Genomic DNA, 16,855 nt, shown 5'->3' with positions numbered 1-16,855 from the left:
TTTCCTTATTGATGCTTTTGTGTCTGTAATCATTCTCCGTGCATTTTAATTCTCCTTAGCCTTACATGTGTTCAGAAAATTCATGCTGGATACTTCTGTAATCAGGCATTGTTCTTCTTTATAAAGCATTTCAGTTGGCTGCCATCCCTTGCTTAATAAGAAATGTGATTACATGCCTGTTTGAGATTACCAGGCTTCTGCTTTTAGACATGTCCTAACTGAATTTCTATTTCTATCATCATTATAGAAAATGTCGGCAGAATTATCCTCCTGTCTCTCATGTAAGCATTCATTCATAGAACACATCACCAATGCATATGGTAATATGTATAATGGAGGAATTCTAAATAAATTGCTGGCTACAGTCTGAACAGTCAGCAAACATTTAAACATCTATTTTTCTCTAGAACTAGAAATATATTGCACATGTAAAAAGACAATGTTACTTATAATCATGTACATACCCTGCAGTATTTTGTTGGAGGAAGTAAATGGTTAAAAAGGTCTGGATGAAATATTAAAAATATGCCCTAAAAAAAAAAAAAGTGATATTTAAATTAATCAGTTCAAAGGAAATGTATGCATTAGGGCACTCCTATCACATCAAATATAAAATTATATTCCAGGATTCCTGTTCTTTATTATTAATGTACTTCCCCATGCATCCTATATGGCTAAGAAGATCTGAATTATGATAGATCATAATATTGAGTTAGGATATGGTACAAAATATGAGATATGTCAGTTAATGCATCACACCTCGCTGGAACCATAAACTTTAAACATTATCTACCACATTGCACTGTGTGTAGTTAATTTCAATGAGAACTAATGTTTCCATAATCTCAGTAAAAATGGCCAACCACCCAACATCTGTTTACAGTTAAAACAATATAAAATAAATAAAATACAGCATCAGCAGCAAAGGATGTGTAGAATAGCAAGAGAAAACATTAATTGGGTTGCAATAGGCAATGTTTTCTTTAGATGTGGTAAGTATTTTACTATTGAATCCTTGACCTTTCCATTTTCTTTAATTAAAAGTCTCCCTAAGCCCAGAAACAATGCATTACAGTTAAATACAACCTAAACATCCTACTGGTCCAACTGTTAGTAATCTACATAATTGCTTTAATTGAAAACACCCAATATAACTGCTTGCACATTGAGCTGACACACTAGATTGAGTGATTGAGTGTGCTGATCAATGCATTCTTCCTCAGTTGGTTCACTTTCTCATTGAATTTGACTGATAACATGCCAGCTTTTATTTAGTTGAACTTCCAAATAGTCACCAAATCCTACCAGCCTTGGCACAGCTGAACTCAATTATCTTCTTAGCTTAAGGGTAATGTTTTACAGAACAGAGAGAGAGAGCTAAAAAAACAACAACCTTTAATTCTGACAGAACTATGGGTCAAAGAAAGTCCCATTCGATTAACATACAAAATATGAGCAGGCAGACACACGCCAACAAATGTAAGACCATGCAAAACAAATTAAAATACTTGTAGGGGGGTAAATATGAATGTATGTATTTATTTTCAACATTCAAACTGTTTACTTCCATAGCCACACACTTATAAAATGAGAGACATATGTAGGTTTCTGGACAGAAAGACTGTGTAACTAACATTGAGCTTTGAAGGGAATCAGATTTTCATTTTTAAGACTGTAAAACATGGCCAAAGATTACGCAGAGGCAAACTGCAACCTTTCCATGAGTTTGAACACTCTTCCCAACTTCTATTCCACAAATATGAGTGTCCTATTTAATGTGTTTTATAGATGTGCATCTGAATATACAGTATGCATATCATTCGTTTACATTAGTTTAGTGGTTATTTATCAATTACATTTTTTTGATGAACACTCAAGCCTAGGGTTGGAAAAGTCGGTTAAGACAGGGGTGTGTAAACTGTACTTTCCATTGATTTTTATAAAGTGGCCAGTACAAAGAGACCGGGGGCGAGTTGCCAAAAAACCTTCAACCTACATGTGAACTCTACTGTATTATTAACTTTGTATATAGCACTGAAGGAAAGTACCAACCTGCCTAGATCCAAGGGGAAAGTCACAACACTGTTGCAAGGGGCTCCACAGGACTCCCACCATTGATACTCCCTGCAAAGGGGCTGGAGGTTTCTACCATGACCTATGCACCTCAACATTCAAGAAAAGCAGATGTAGTGTTTAAAGATACAAAAGTAATAATGATATATCAGTGATCAAAAGACAATGGTATATCCAACTGTAATTGCATTGGCTTAACACCTTTCAACCTTGGATTTTAAACCAACCCCTTACTAGTTTGTTTTTTAGTAGGTTAGTATTAAAGAATGTCTACTTCCCATCTGCTGTAGAAACATACACAGCATAATTAAACTCACATGATCAATATGACTAATAATAATTGGAATGCTAAGACATGCGAATTTCCATGGCTTACAGAAATGAAGAAGCAACCTCCGTTGGCCACACTCACTAAACGTTCATTTAAGTCCCAGCTTAGGTGTTACGCCATTCCCACATGTCCCCTTTCGGCTTCCACTTTTACAACTTCTACATTTAAAACACAGTATCCGTCCTCCAGGAGACTGAAAGTTACATCCAACCCCCCTTGAGGCCGAGCCCGTCCAGCGCCAGTCCAGCGCCAGTCCAGCGCCAGTCCAGGGCCGCTTCCCAGAGCGAAGCCCCGCTGCAGGCATCAGGAGCCCCGCGTCACATGACACGGGAGGCGGCGCTGGCTTGACTTCCAGCCAGTCGCTGAAAACGCCAGGGTTGTATGAGCGAGAGAGAGAGAGAAAAAAGCTCCTAACATGACTAACGGTACGGTGCCGTTGTACCAGTATTTCCACCTATGGGAATGCGTGCTGTGACAGCGCCGAGCATGCACACGGCTGTGGCATAAATAACAGACAAAAGCCACTGTGGATCCGTGGCTTGAGCACAACACTCATTCCTTACTACTCTCTGAAGTGGCTGAGGAACAACTGAGCATGGCCTGGATTGGGAAGGTGAGTGGTGCCTCTGAAATGCTTTTCTTGCATTTGCTGGTGCGAGGAGTGTGCACCCTTGAAGATGCTGGCTTTGCAATGCTCGCCTTGCCTCTCACAACGTGTGTTTGTAGGGACAGTGCTGTAACGCAGCTCAGAGAAAGGCGACCCTCAAAGCGTGCAGATGTGCAGCCTGGGTCACGTTGCTGGTTGTGTTTTTGCAGCTGGATTGTCTGCATTGTCCAAAAGGGTTGCGGTGGGAGCTTGTGCGGGTGTGGACGGGGAGGTGGTCCACTGGGCTACTTTGTGTTAGTTGAATGGCATTAAAGCGGTGTGTGTGTGAATGTGTGTGAATGTGTGTGACTGCGCTTTTGCGTGGTGTAAACAAACAGAGCATTGTGCCCGACATACTACGTCATCTCATTAAAAGACACGCAATACTTATTATACCCTGGGCCAGTGCTGTGTATGTTTTCTTGTAAGCAGATCATGATTGAATCAGGACAAAACAAAAGCTCTGGAAATGCATTGACTCCTGCAGGTACTGCTCAGATTTAAAACTTGATTTGTATTCTAGCATAGGGATCTTTTTTTTGATATACATTGCATTAAATCACAGACCAGTGTGTCACCTTGGATAAAGGCATTCAATGACTTAATATTTACATTACAAATCTATATTAACACATACATATAAACCATATATATTGGTGCAGTGTACTAGTATTTACTAACTCAGTTACTGTATCTGCCAAGTTGTTAGTCTTACACACCACGGTTGGATATCAGATCCCAACTTCCCTACAGTCAGGAGGGATGATTTCTCACTGTAAATGACCCCCGACTACTAAAGGTGCTTTGGATCTAGTCATTTAAATCCTCTTCTAAACTTTACAGCGATTCATTAATCCCCACAAATGAATTAGGTTCAGAAGTAACTGACTCTATCCCCTGCCCAGGGTGAAAATGTGAGCCCAGTTCAATGAGATCTGAAACAACAGAAAACCCCGCAAATAAATCGAGTATGCCCTTGAACCTTCTTCTGTATTCAGCCCTGTGCTGGCAATCAGGGAGCTAGAGGTTGGTATAGCACTTTAATATTTATATAATGTTTTTATGGATTAGGTCACTCCATCACAAGTGGTTGTTTGTAAGAGACAAGTACATTTTTGAATGACAAGTAAGTCAGTGAGGAAAGGGATTGGGGACAAAAGTGTATTGCAGTAATGAAGCCAAATATTTTTAGTGGCACAGTTTATTATTTATCTTTTATAGTCTCATAGTCTTCATGAGATCCCTTTTTTATAATTATTTTTAAATGTTTTTGCTTACACTGACCTATTCTGTAGTTAAAGCAAAGGCAGTTCAGCACTCTTTCCATGTGTGGTGATGTCTCCAGAGATATACTACATCTGAACATTTTATGTAAAGTTTAATACAAATGGAAACTTCAATCTTCTTGGTCTAATCTCAGTAAAGTATTTATTCAGTTGCTTGCTCATATAGATGGACATCAGGTATCTTTTATTAGTTGTAGTCTTGTGCCTGCAGTTCAGAAACTACCATAAATATTGTCTTGCTTTACTTAATATTTCATTACAATTGGTGAGACTCATTAAGAGGTGGAAAGGGATGTCACCACTGCATTGTTCAGCCTTATAAATAAAGTTAGCATGAATTACATTTCCCTGAGCCCAATAGGAAGAGCAGCGCTGTTGGTGTGTAAATATTACAGGTTTGGGCCTTAATTAAGATTAATCAACCTATGAGAGCAGTGTGAGGTGGCACAGGGTCATTACAAATGTTCTTGTAAATTATTATAACCAGGCATGCCTACACCGTTAATGATCATTATGTACCAGAAACCCCAGGCTGTCTAATGAGCAACGCCTGCAGACCCCAGATGCGTTACATTGCATTTGAGATTTACAGTAGTAATCACTAAACATGCGGATGCCTTTGCACCCAGGAGTGGTTCCAGGGTCGTTTTAGGTGAGAGGTTTGTTTGTTTCCCATGAGCCTTTGTTGAATGGCTAATTAAAAAATAAACATTTTTAACTATAAAGGGAGCCGCTCTTCCAGTTTGCCTATTTATCTGATTAACTGCCAACAGTGCAAATAGCCGTTTTGCTTTAAATGATAAATGAATAAATTGTTTTATTGTCAGAACATACAGTTGAAATCGATTTTGAGTGTAATTATATTTAATGTGGCTTTTATTTGTATTTAAAGGCAGTGTGGATGAAGGACACAATTTAAACTTTACAGCAACTCCCGTTATTCAGAGTGTAGCAGGCATATTTTTTGTATTTCCTCACATTCTTAATAAATATGGAGGAAAGGACCCACCACAATGCTAGGCAGATAGCTATTTCAGTTCAGTCTGTGGTATATCCTGATAAGGGGCATTTTTAATGTGTGTGGACCCTGATAAGGAATTGCACAGCTTGCCTATAGCAACTTATATTTTATTAGGGCTTATTATAAAGAGCGGTGCCAGTTCCTGTTTATGCTTCAGGCACTTCACATGAATATTGGATGAATGGATAAGTTGAATGCAGATTCAGGAATGCCTGGGTTTATCACTTTGGAAACTTTGTGCCTGATGGACGTGCAGCAGTGCGCTTATTATGGGCTGTGCCACTTGTTTGCTCAGCATGCATTCAGGAATGAATAAGTGTATACGTTTGTCAAAAGAAAAATATATAACGTTTGAAATGTATAACGTTACATACTGGTTCAAATGGCATTTCATCACTGTGTATCAATCCAGAGACACGTGGAAATGGACTTACTAGCTTTGTTCAGTGAAACAACCAATAAAAGTGCAGTGAAAGAACTAGTTTGCAGTTTTAATGTGCGCATTATAGGGTATCTCTCTCATTAGTTGTGTCTTCATTCTTCCATTCTGGAACATGCATTTTTGTGAATCGCCTAAAAGGCAGTAAACTTTGACACTAAGTAGACGTTTCTGATCAGATCCTTAACTTTAGAGGTCAATTGAACAAGGATTGAATGATTCATTTTCAGCCACTTATTCTGCTTTTCCAAGATGACTTTTTCTAGGTATTAATGTAGCGATATTGACTATCAAGCAGTTTCCATCATCAGACTGAATGTTGCTTCCTATAAATAATACATGTGTGTGTAAGGAACTACCCAAGTACTAAGGAATCAATTTGCCTTGATTACTAACATATATGTCCTAGTGTTTGAAGGAAATTAACGGCACAATTTATTTGATAGTAATTTCAGTCTTATAGCAGTGGTGTCAGAGCTTGTTGCAGTCTATAAAAAGAAACTACCCTATGTTAATTTATAGTACAGACAGGCTTAAAGGGATGTCGAATGTCAGGATTAAGCATCACCTCATTAAACTCTTCAGTACATCTGAGAAAGTACATCTTAAAAAGGGAAAGCATGCAATCTGTGGACCAAAGACACCCATTTAAGCATCACCAACACCTGATCAGACATATTCCATAGCTGCGGATATCTAAGCGACGATTAGTAACCCTCAGGATCAAGTGCACTGTTCAGTTGATGGTATATGCATCTCATTCAAGCAGAGCTCCTGTTGTTTTAATTGAGCTGGTCTTGTTGTCTGTGTGTGATGTTTTCTGTCGGAGCATATTGGTCTGTGTTGTTATCTGGAGATTGAGTAAAATTAAACAGGAAAAAAGGAATCGCTGATATTAAGCAAATCCTGTACTTCAGTCACACTGTTGACGTGACAATTATAATCACATTGATATCATAATTAGTTTGTGGAATAACATTTCAAGCAAACCTCAGGGATGAAAAGGCTATCTCTTCCAAGTGCCACAGATGTTTCATCCAACAGATTTATGCCAACTAACAACACAGAGTGACTCAGGCCTACTACAGAAGTTGTCCTGGTGAGAGGAGACCAATGGTTTAAAGAGTGTTGACCCTTTAAAACCTATTTTGTGTTCTGTCTCCAGTGCTGTACACTGAGAGCTCTGCGTCAGATGGTCATTGCTCCACAGATGCACCCAGTTTGAAGTCTTGTTTGAAGTTTTACATCAGAGAAGGTTTAATGCTGATTATAAACAACCATTTGGGGATTTCACTCTCAAACATGTTACAATGTTGCACTTCCTCCATTACAAGGTTCTGACCAATGTAAATACATAAAACAAATAAAAAACTCGGTAGCTGAAATTGCTAATTGAAAATCAATTAATTACCTTTTACCCAGAAGGTTGTTGGGTACATAACAGATTTGGCCTGTTTTAATCTGAATCTGAGATTTCAATAAGGAACAGTCTATACTGGTTAATCACTTTAATCTTGAAAAGATGTACCCCAGTTTAGCCCTTTCAGTGTTTTCAACCCGAGAGAGTTAAACCATTTCCATCTCTCTCATCCCGATTGTCTGCTGTTATTCTACGTGTTTCACTGGCACTTTTGTTTGCCCTTGAACCATTACCAAGCACAAACTGAAATCCATGTAATTCCATTAGTGGTTTTGTGCCGCCTGCCCAATGTGAAGGGTGGATAGCCATTAGATTGACCAACGTTTAAGTGTCATTGGATTTAGAGCCATGTGGGCCAAAGTCATTTTTGTTCAGTGCGAGTACTCCAAAAACAATTAAACTCCATGGAACGCAATTTGTTTTGTAAAATGAAATTTCGTAGAGGATTCGGCAGGGGTCCCTGTTTATTACAGGAATCAGCCTTAAAGGGAAGACACTGAAATTGCAATTGAAGGTGTCAGCTCTGTGATTGAAAATTCCTGTAGGGAGGTTAATGGGATCCGGCTTCCTGCTGCTGTTTGTAAGTCACGGTGTTGAAAAACAGTAGATTGAGTCGACTCATTGTGTACCAGCCATGCCAACGTCAAATCTTACTTGTTTGCCGGGTTAGACATTATTGCATTTTGCTGTGGAAGTTTCCTTTCAAACATCAAACTAAATATATAAGCGGGTAAACATCTGAAAATGCCGTTCGTGAAGTGAAATAAAATTTTAAAGCCTACAACTACAGTCATTCTCTGATATTTCATTTTATGACAGTTGTATGCACAGTCCAACAGCATAAAAGAAACATGATATGCTTACTAGGAAATTAGTTTGCTTTCATTAGCAGAAGCATGGGCACACTCCTAATTGTGCATTTTAATGTATCGTTAATGGCTCGATTTTACACTTCAGAAAGCTTTCTATAGATGAGGCCTCCCATAGCTTTGAAATGAAGGCATTCTGTAATCTGTGGAAGCTCACAATGTGCCCAGTAATAATACTTAAATCGTCTCTACTAAGAATTGTGTTAATATACATGCTGCCTTTTCATAAATAATAAAATAGCAACTTTAAGACTGAACAGCTCAAATGCCATGTTTATGGTAAAGAGGGTTTTTCTGTGAAGGTTATCAAGATTTGATATGCGAGTTCCTTTATCCATAGATTTCTCAACGACCCGTCTTGTCTTGAGTAGGCGTAAACATTACTTTATTGTTATAATTAATTATATTTTAATATTAATTATAAGGACATCTGAACCTCTGTATACTAAATCAGAATTTATATGTAATTAATAAAATGTGATCATTTTTTTGTTTGTGTGTTTTTAGTTAAGGCCTATACTGTCTCTGGTTATGGAGCATTTAATGTATTAGTTTCAGGGAGGAAGAGTTGGTAAATCAATTAATATTCTCTTGCACAGAATTGGCAATTTAAATGTATAGAACAGCCACCTAGGTTTCTTGCTATTACTCAATCCCAAATGTGCCTACTTTGCCAGTTTTCTAACTGCTGTTGTTTACTGCTGTGATTGTCAGTGATCTGTGTCCAAAATAAATCACTTGTTCCACAAAATTGATGATTGCTGTTTTTTGCACACTTCAATGAAAAGGAACCACACATTTTCTGGTGGAATGGAATTAATCACTTAAGGAAATGTTTTTATGAATGAAAATAGGCCAATTAGCCTAAAAAGGATCATTAATTCTCTACAGGATGAGGAGAATCCTTTGAAGGTTAGCAGTGAACAACCATGACTGACATTTTTAGTGGTTAATTTTGGACCATGTCATTATCTGTGAATCTATGTACTACACTTTTTTTTTATAAAGGTTTTTCATTTGATCAGATAACAAGTAGAAAACAAATGTTGGTTCTGTATTGGTATTCGTTCTGTAGAGGACAAAAACATAGTGGGAACCACATTTTGTAAACAGTTGTTTGTTACAGTTGTACCCGTGCAAAATAAATGAAATGTATTTGCTTTATACAAAAAGTAAGCTGGTATTTTTCAGCACACCACATTTTACCACAGGGCTCTGCTTATTAGGGTTTATGCCGCTTTCTCTACTGACCACTTGGCTGCGCTGTACCGATTGGTTTCAGAAGCCGAGACTCGATTTGTCCCAGACCTCCGTGCTAATGAGAAATATTGGAATATTCTCATGGTTGGCTACTGTCAGACACAGGCTACTGTAAGTGCATACATGAAATTATTTCCTCGATGAATGAGATATGAATAATATTTACGCTGAAATACAGTCCCGCTGCCACCAGCTTTTGCCAACCCTATGGTTTCCCTGAAGCCAGGATTTGAGAGCGGATGTAATTCAGGACATCAAAAAAAACATGCATATAGGGAGCAGGATTATTCTACTGTGACATTTGTTCAAAGAGTCTGAATCATCAAGGAATTGTTCCATAGTCAGACTAAAGACTTTACATGCCTAAAAAAACTGGATAAATTGATCCGTTTGTCTGCCTTCATTATCCCGCTTATATTTCAGCGGTTTCAACATTTCTGTGTTTATTTTCCTCAGCTTTTCATTTTAAAAGGGATGTCTAAAACAAGATAAGACTATTTGTTTTCTAGTCCATCATACACTTTATATCTGTAGATTTCTTCCTTCCTGTTTCTTTCACTTTCCCATGTGGACCCTTTCACGGCTGCCTGTTTGTCACTTGATAAATTGTCATTCTCAGTGACATGGTTTCATGCTTATTTCCATTTGTACAGTCATGATGAATTGATAAGATTATAACTGAAGGCTAAGGTAAAAGTTTTTTTTTCTTTTTTCTTTTCTTCGATTGAGTTACAAATTGAACAAATAGTAGCAACAACATTAATACCGAGGACATGATAAATGTATGTGACCGTCCACCCAGCCACTGGGGTTTACGGATTGTTTGAAGACATCATTCATAAAATATTGTGTTTGCCTGCAATGTGAATAACAGATTTCATAGCAAAATGGTTAGTTACTTTAAACAGTGGCTGGAGGTTTGATAGTTGAACCTCCTAGCTCTTGTACTGGCAGTTAAGTCAGGCTTGAAAGAGTATGCTGACCTTAAGAGTGATGGACAGCGGCTGCAGGCATTCTCAGACATTCACAGTTTTGCTGAAGTGTGCTGGGATGTTGGATGTCAATCTGCAGTGTTTTTCTAATACATCACTCAGTTTTGCGTGACGTCCGCAACTGTTTCTTGCGATGCTAAAGGAAGTTAATTAGTTTTTTATTTTGTCATGTAATTCTCAGAGTCCCTTTCATGGACCCTGCCTATCCCCCTTTCCCTGTAAGTGTGATTACAGACCTGCTCTCCCTTCTATTATATGTGGGAAAGCTTTGAAGCAAAACTTGTCTCAGCTCACCGGGCTTTCTCCTGGCATTTGACCATTCTCCTTTGTTTGCCTCTCAGGCCTGACAGACTTTCTCAAGGTAACTTTGTTTTGATGAAAATTGCTTTCCTCGCAGCAATACCTGATGTGTGTAACAATATCCCGGGTGTCTCGGCATGGCTCTCATGTTTACCTTAAAAAGATTTGTAAGGGAGAGTTCTTGGCTTTGCAGACCACTTTTTCCATCACATTTGTCTCAGAACAGGATTTTCATTAAACCAAGGATGGAGCAGGATGTTGGTTCACAGTATTTTTATTGGGAATAGTTGCAGGAGAATCAGATTGAAATGAAAGCTATTGGAATGACTAGAAGTGGATCTGGTAGGAGTGTCTGTGAAGATTAGTAAAAAATACCTAAAACCAAAGAGAGAAGCAATCCTGATTATTTTAGAAAACCTAATATTACCAGTTTACATAAAATCAGTAGTTGGCAGTAGATATACATTTCACAGATGCAATTGTCACCTATAATTATGTCATAAATAATTGCCTTGGAAACCAATCATTGGTGGAAACATGCATGACGATTAAAATCACGACATCCTTTCAGAAGTTATAGTGAGAGGGTAACTGTAACTGAATGAACGGGCTCTGATGGGAACCTGGCCTTCTGTCCTCAGGAAGTCTTACTTTTTGTGAATGAGGAACAGAAACAATAACAGGCTTGTGTGTAGCAGGGATTATGTGTCTTTCTGGAAGGGATTTGGTTCAGACACTAGTTTTCCACTGGTAGCACTTCTGCTCGGTCCCCTGTGCCTTTTGTTCTTCAGTAGAAAAACAGAAAGCCTAGGTGTGTTTTTTTTAATCAATGTTATGTGTGTGAAAGAAATCGGAAGTGTATTCAAATTCTCAATATGGGATCGGTCAGGTGACCATGTTATGCTATAGAAATATAATCTGTATTCCAGCAACCAATGAGCGCACTTTTCTGTCTGACATTTACTAGTTTCCGGAACTAACAGGGATGACTGACAGGTGAATAGTAGGCTATATCATGTTTTTATGTTTCCGAGGATAAGCCAGATGCCAAAAATAAAACCTTATACACTCTACATGACGACTACAAAGATTGGTTTCATAATTATTGATGAATAACATACCCTGCTTTCAAAGGACTGGAAATTGATAGTACTTCAAGAAGCATAATTGCAATGCCCTCTAATTAAAATAGCCCAGTTTATATTCTGATATGACATCCTTGTAACACTAGACTTCCTTTGAAGATGTGTAATTAGTACTTGCCTTCCTGATATAAAGTCAGTACGATTTCAGGTATTCTGACACATTGTTTCTACACGTACACACTATAAAATAAAAATCCCATTATAAATATTATTTTACCCATTGGATCTACTATAACACATGGTACTGTGCTGTACTTACTATGAAACCAGGTGACTACTGCCTCACTCCACTGGACAGCACTTACAGTTCACAATTAGTAGGAGGGAATGAATAAAAATACATGTGTTTAGCATGCATGATTGTTCACTAGATGTCAGTGCCTGCACATGCTATTCCATAAACCCAAGGAGGCTCTCAATGTTGTATGCCCCTTAAGAGGAGAAAAAAATAATAATCTTCAAACCCTGAGTGAAAGCCAGCTGCGTCTGATCAAGACATTTCATGTACAAAAAACAAGCTAGTTGAAAAATTGTCATGGGGCCCCTTAACAATTAATAAATAAATACATTGTTACATGCAGAACTTGATAACTCTTCTCCTCGTTCCTTTCCACAAAACAAGTTTAGCATTTGCCGTAGATCTCCCGTCAGCACAGTGAAGCATGCGTGCTGGATGTGCTGTGCGAGGCAACCTTTTTCAGTTCAATTGTATGCCAATTACTGATAAATTCTTGAACAAGCTGTAATTGTTCCTCCGCTTTATAGCTTTCCTATTGATTTTGGAATGTCAGTGAGTCCCCAGTTACTAATCTTGTGGTTGTGTTACTTTGGTAACAGATGTGTGCATAATAAAAGCCACTGCTGCAGAACCAATAAGTGCTTTCTGACATTTATATCTAACTGTTAAGCTAAGGGGATTTGTAAGGTGTTGCATGCACGAAATATTCAAATACTTCAGTTTCTGGATACAGTTCTACCGAGACTGCTTATTACCAATGCAGAATAGCAGCAGAATAGATCACCCTTCCAGCTAAGCTTTGATTTGAAAGAACTTTGATGCAGTTATTTTGTGTTTATTGACTAGCCAGACAAAATTAATAGGATGTAAAACAATGTCGGCGCCCATGGTATTTATTTATTTTTAATCCCAATAAGATGCATATGTAGAAGAAGCATATGAATAGCTTATTTGACTATGGTCTGTGTGTTGGTAAAATAAGCTTAAAATGGTCAGTAAACATTTCACCCCAGCATGAGCTGTATCCATGTTCTCCGAGTGACTCATATCAAGAACGCAAAGTAGTAAGAAAATAGCCAAAAATACTTTGACAAAAGATCTTACTTTATAACATTACAGTAGTGCTCCTGATACATTGAATGATGCTGGAAATACAGTAAGCATAAATCAAGTCCACTGAAGATACTCAGAACCAAGGTGGTTGTTATGACAAAAAAAACATACAAAATAAACCTATTAAACAAAATAAGCGTAATTGTTACAAGGTTTAGCATATCAGACCTAATTTTTCCTCCTCATTTGTTTGTATGGTTCTTATATGTAAAAGGCTCCCTACCTCTGCACTAGAGGCTTTAAGGTCTTGGATTATAGTTTTGCATTGAGGTCTATAAACTCTCCTTCTCTTCTCTTCTCTTCTCTTCTCTTCGTGTAATGGCACATGCGGTGCTACTGGTTGGAGATCCCAGACAGCAGGAGAGTTAATCTGCTGTGTAATCCCTCTGGGGCAGATCTGGACAAAGATATCCCATTGTGTGGTCCCTATGTAGGTTCCAGAAGAGCTGTGATTGTTTTTGAAAGCTGAAACAGTACAGTTAACACTGTTTTGGTCTACCTGACCCGAAGGCGAGCCCTCCTGTTTCTCCTGAGCTGTTACGGTGTCACAGCACACAATCTGAAGGGATTAACCCATGATTCCCTGCAAGGAAGTGCTTACCGGCTTCTCTGTGGATCAGTGGTGCAAACAACTAATACATACTGTCCTCTAGCTTGGTCAACTCAAAAGAGTCTGTCCAGACCAGACCACTAAACCTACATTTGGGTGGGTACATTGTCATTATTAGATTATTGTCAATAACAGATTAAGCATATTTTATTTTTTTGTTATACGTATTCATGTTGAATTACATCTCAAATACTGCAGTTATCAGGCGCGAATGAGTTGCCATATTGATTTGTGTTGATTGTGATATTAACGATTTCATTAAAGTGTGAATCATGCAGTTAATTATTATTTTTCACCTGTTATATTGCAGACATTTAGCAGATGCCTCTATCCAATATCCACAGAGCTCATATATTTAACGTATTTTTTTAAATGGGAATAAATGGATCATTTTCAGGTACACAGATCAATTAATAACATATTGACGGAAGTAAAGTTTTTGAAAAGACTCATGGAATAGGCCTTCTTTTAGAATGTAATGAAAGATCCTATTATCAATGTGTGAGCACTACCTCCGGGGCAGCACTAAGCAACAGTATCTCTGTACCACCTCCGGGGCTCAACCCGAGAGCTCGCGCACCAGGGCAAGCAGTGCTAATGGAGGTGGCCGGTGATTGCAGGCCGACGGCTCATTCCCAACACTAGTGATGTTCATCTCCTTCCACTTTTATCTTCGTCCCATCTTTCCAATCCTCTAACATCCCCATGGCAACCGATCCATAGCCCCTACACCTCTGCTGATTTCCCTGGTGACAGACTGGTTCATTCAGCGGTTAAACGGACATGTGGTCGTCCGTGCAGAGGACCGGTTGTGCGGCAGAATCGATAGTTAAGGCAGAGGGACCTGTTTTCACAGTGTGGATTGGCTCAACTCGGGTTTTCTCTTGTTTGTTTGGCACTATAAATAAACCTGCACTTATTTCACCATAGACTCCCAGTTTCTGTGTCTATTTCCAGAGGGCAAGGCAGGGTTAATACTAGTGTTTTTAATAATAGTTGAGAGAGATGACATTGAATAAAATGCCCCATTCTTCTTCTTCTTCTCCTTCTTCTCCTTCTTCTCCTTCTTCTTCTTCTCCTCCGACACTCTTATCCTTGGGACTTACAGGATACAAGAGCAAAACAAAAGTGTACAAATACAGTGCAAAATTACAAACCAGGCATAACACAAATGACAGGTTCAAAATTACAGAAGTGCTGGTAAAATATACAGTTACTATAGAATACAGGTCCTACATCCTAGTTTTAATAGCGAACAGGTGCAGGCAGGATGTGCTGAAGGTTACAGGTAATTGCTGAGGGAAGGGGACAGAGTTGCAATCCCAAATAAACAGGACTAGCACTGTAAGAGTAAGAAGTTTGATGAAACGGTTACATAAAATGCAAAGTTACAGAGTGCTGAACTGCTCAGGGGAATAAAGTGCTGTATTACAGGTACAGTCTGGACAGGTGTGTGTTGAGTCATTGCCAGAAGGTGTTCAGGGACATTAAAAACATTTCCAGTGCTCAGACAACACATGGACACATGCTGAGTGAGACCACTTCCACTGTCAGTTCTGAAATGGCAGGTTTATTACTAATTTAAAAATAAATCTCTGTTGGCTTTAAAAGCAGAGGACAGTTGGCTGTGTTTAAAAAAAGCTTTCACGGGGGGCATTTCACATGCATTTGCTGGTAAGAAACACCGCTGTAAACCTGGCATTGTGGGTTCGATTCCACACAGGAAGGAAGGTCAAAACCCGCCCCCTCAGGTGATTGACAAGCATTAAAAAGAAGTTTGTTTGCCAAATTAAATGGAAAGATCACTTGAATTGCTTGAAGAGCTTGGGGCTTTCCTTTTTCTTTTCTTTGAGATTCAGTTCCGTTGGCTGGCAGCTCTGCTACTTTTGGGTGTCATCCTCTAAATGTTCATGACGGCCAACCCTAACACCCATCAGCGATAAAGTCAAAGTCTTTGAACAGGTCCTTATCCTCTGCGCTGAGGACCCTGGCTACTGAGGTACAGAGGGCCTCCCGGTCTTGAATGGTGGGAACAAATGGGGGGCGTCACCTTCTTCTCTAGCAGCCCAGGCCAATCCACACTCTGAAATGAGAGGAGAGAAGAAGGACGGTCAGGATAAAGTGGTGCTGCCTTCATATGAAAGAGCAGCCGTAAAACGGTTGTGCGCCATGTACCCTGAAGAAGGAATGCATCTTGACTTCCTCCACACCTCGTTCACCGGAACCAAGGTCGCAATCCGGGTCTTTCTCCAGAAGCTGCAGATGATTCAGAACAAGAAGGAGATGCATGTTGTTTTCCATCATTGGACTTAAAGTTGAAACTTGATGTTCGAGAAGCTCTCGTAGTTTGAAGTGCGAACGAGCGAGTGTGCGTTGTTACCGAGTCACTCGGTCTTCAATTCCGGAACATTTAAATCACAGTGACATCCATTCATTATGGTTGGTAAACAGGATAACGATGGACAAACTAGTGGCAAGAACTTGTCACAAGAAAAATCAACCCTGGCAAACCGCTGGCATGATGCAGATGGCTTCAATTGACAGGAACCGGGGGACTGGCATTGCGTCGTTGAGAATATTGTGAAATTGCCTCCGTTTGTTTTTCCCGGCTCAGACATGTATTTAAACAATTTATTCAGCTCAACAGGTTATGGTGTTGGTCATGTGGAGCACAGTTTTATTCATATGGACTTGGCAATCGAGAAAAACTGTAACAAGACACCTGAAGAAAAGCAAACCTATTTGGATGGGAGGATGCTGGCTGTATTAATAACATATTTGGGAGAATCTGTAGCAATGGTTTGTGCTATTCTCTGTGGAACCCCCTTAATTAAATGCTGCTGAGCTTCTGAAGTCTTTTTTTATTCACTTTGTTCATCTTGTGCTTGTGGGCACAATTATATTACCTCTGGACTGTATGAAAAGACAAGTGATGCACTGCATCTATATGGCAAAGATTAGCCTGATTTTGTCTAGGCAAGCAATCCTTATTTCAATTTCTTATTTAAGACAACGTAAAATGGTACAGCCTATTTACTCAATGCATTCAACTTACAAAGGATGTGTCTGGGTAGTCTACTACTATTAAGCAAGTTTTAGATGCGTAATTCAT

The 16,855-nt window shown here is 39.0% G+C and overlaps 1 protein-coding gene across 1 annotated transcript in view; it reads left to right on the top strand.

Annotated features, from left to right (window-relative positions):
• Positions 1–2,740: 2,740 nt before the first annotated feature.
• st6galnac3 (ST6 (alpha-N-acetyl-neuraminyl-2,3-beta-galactosyl-1,3)-N-acetylgalactosaminide alpha-2,6-sialyltransferase 3) overlaps positions 2,741–16,855 on the top strand; it is an 81,289-nt gene continuing 67,174 nt past the window's right edge. The window contains exon 1 of the mRNA XM_066692040.1: positions 2,741–3,017. Within this exon, the coding sequence (XP_066548137.1) occupies positions 3,000–3,017 (18 nt within the window). The 5' untranslated portion in view covers positions 2,741–2,999. The remainder of the gene's footprint in view (positions 3,018–16,855) is intronic.

This window comes from Amia ocellicauda, chromosome 19 (genome assembly GCF_036373705.1).
Source record: "Amia ocellicauda isolate fAmiCal2 chromosome 19, fAmiCal2.hap1, whole genome shotgun sequence".
Lineage (NCBI taxonomy): Eukaryota > Metazoa > Chordata > Actinopteri > Amiiformes > Amiidae > Amia > Amia ocellicauda.
The sequence above is the reverse complement of the archived record's forward strand: the minus strand, read 5'-3'. Positions and strand labels throughout refer to the sequence as shown.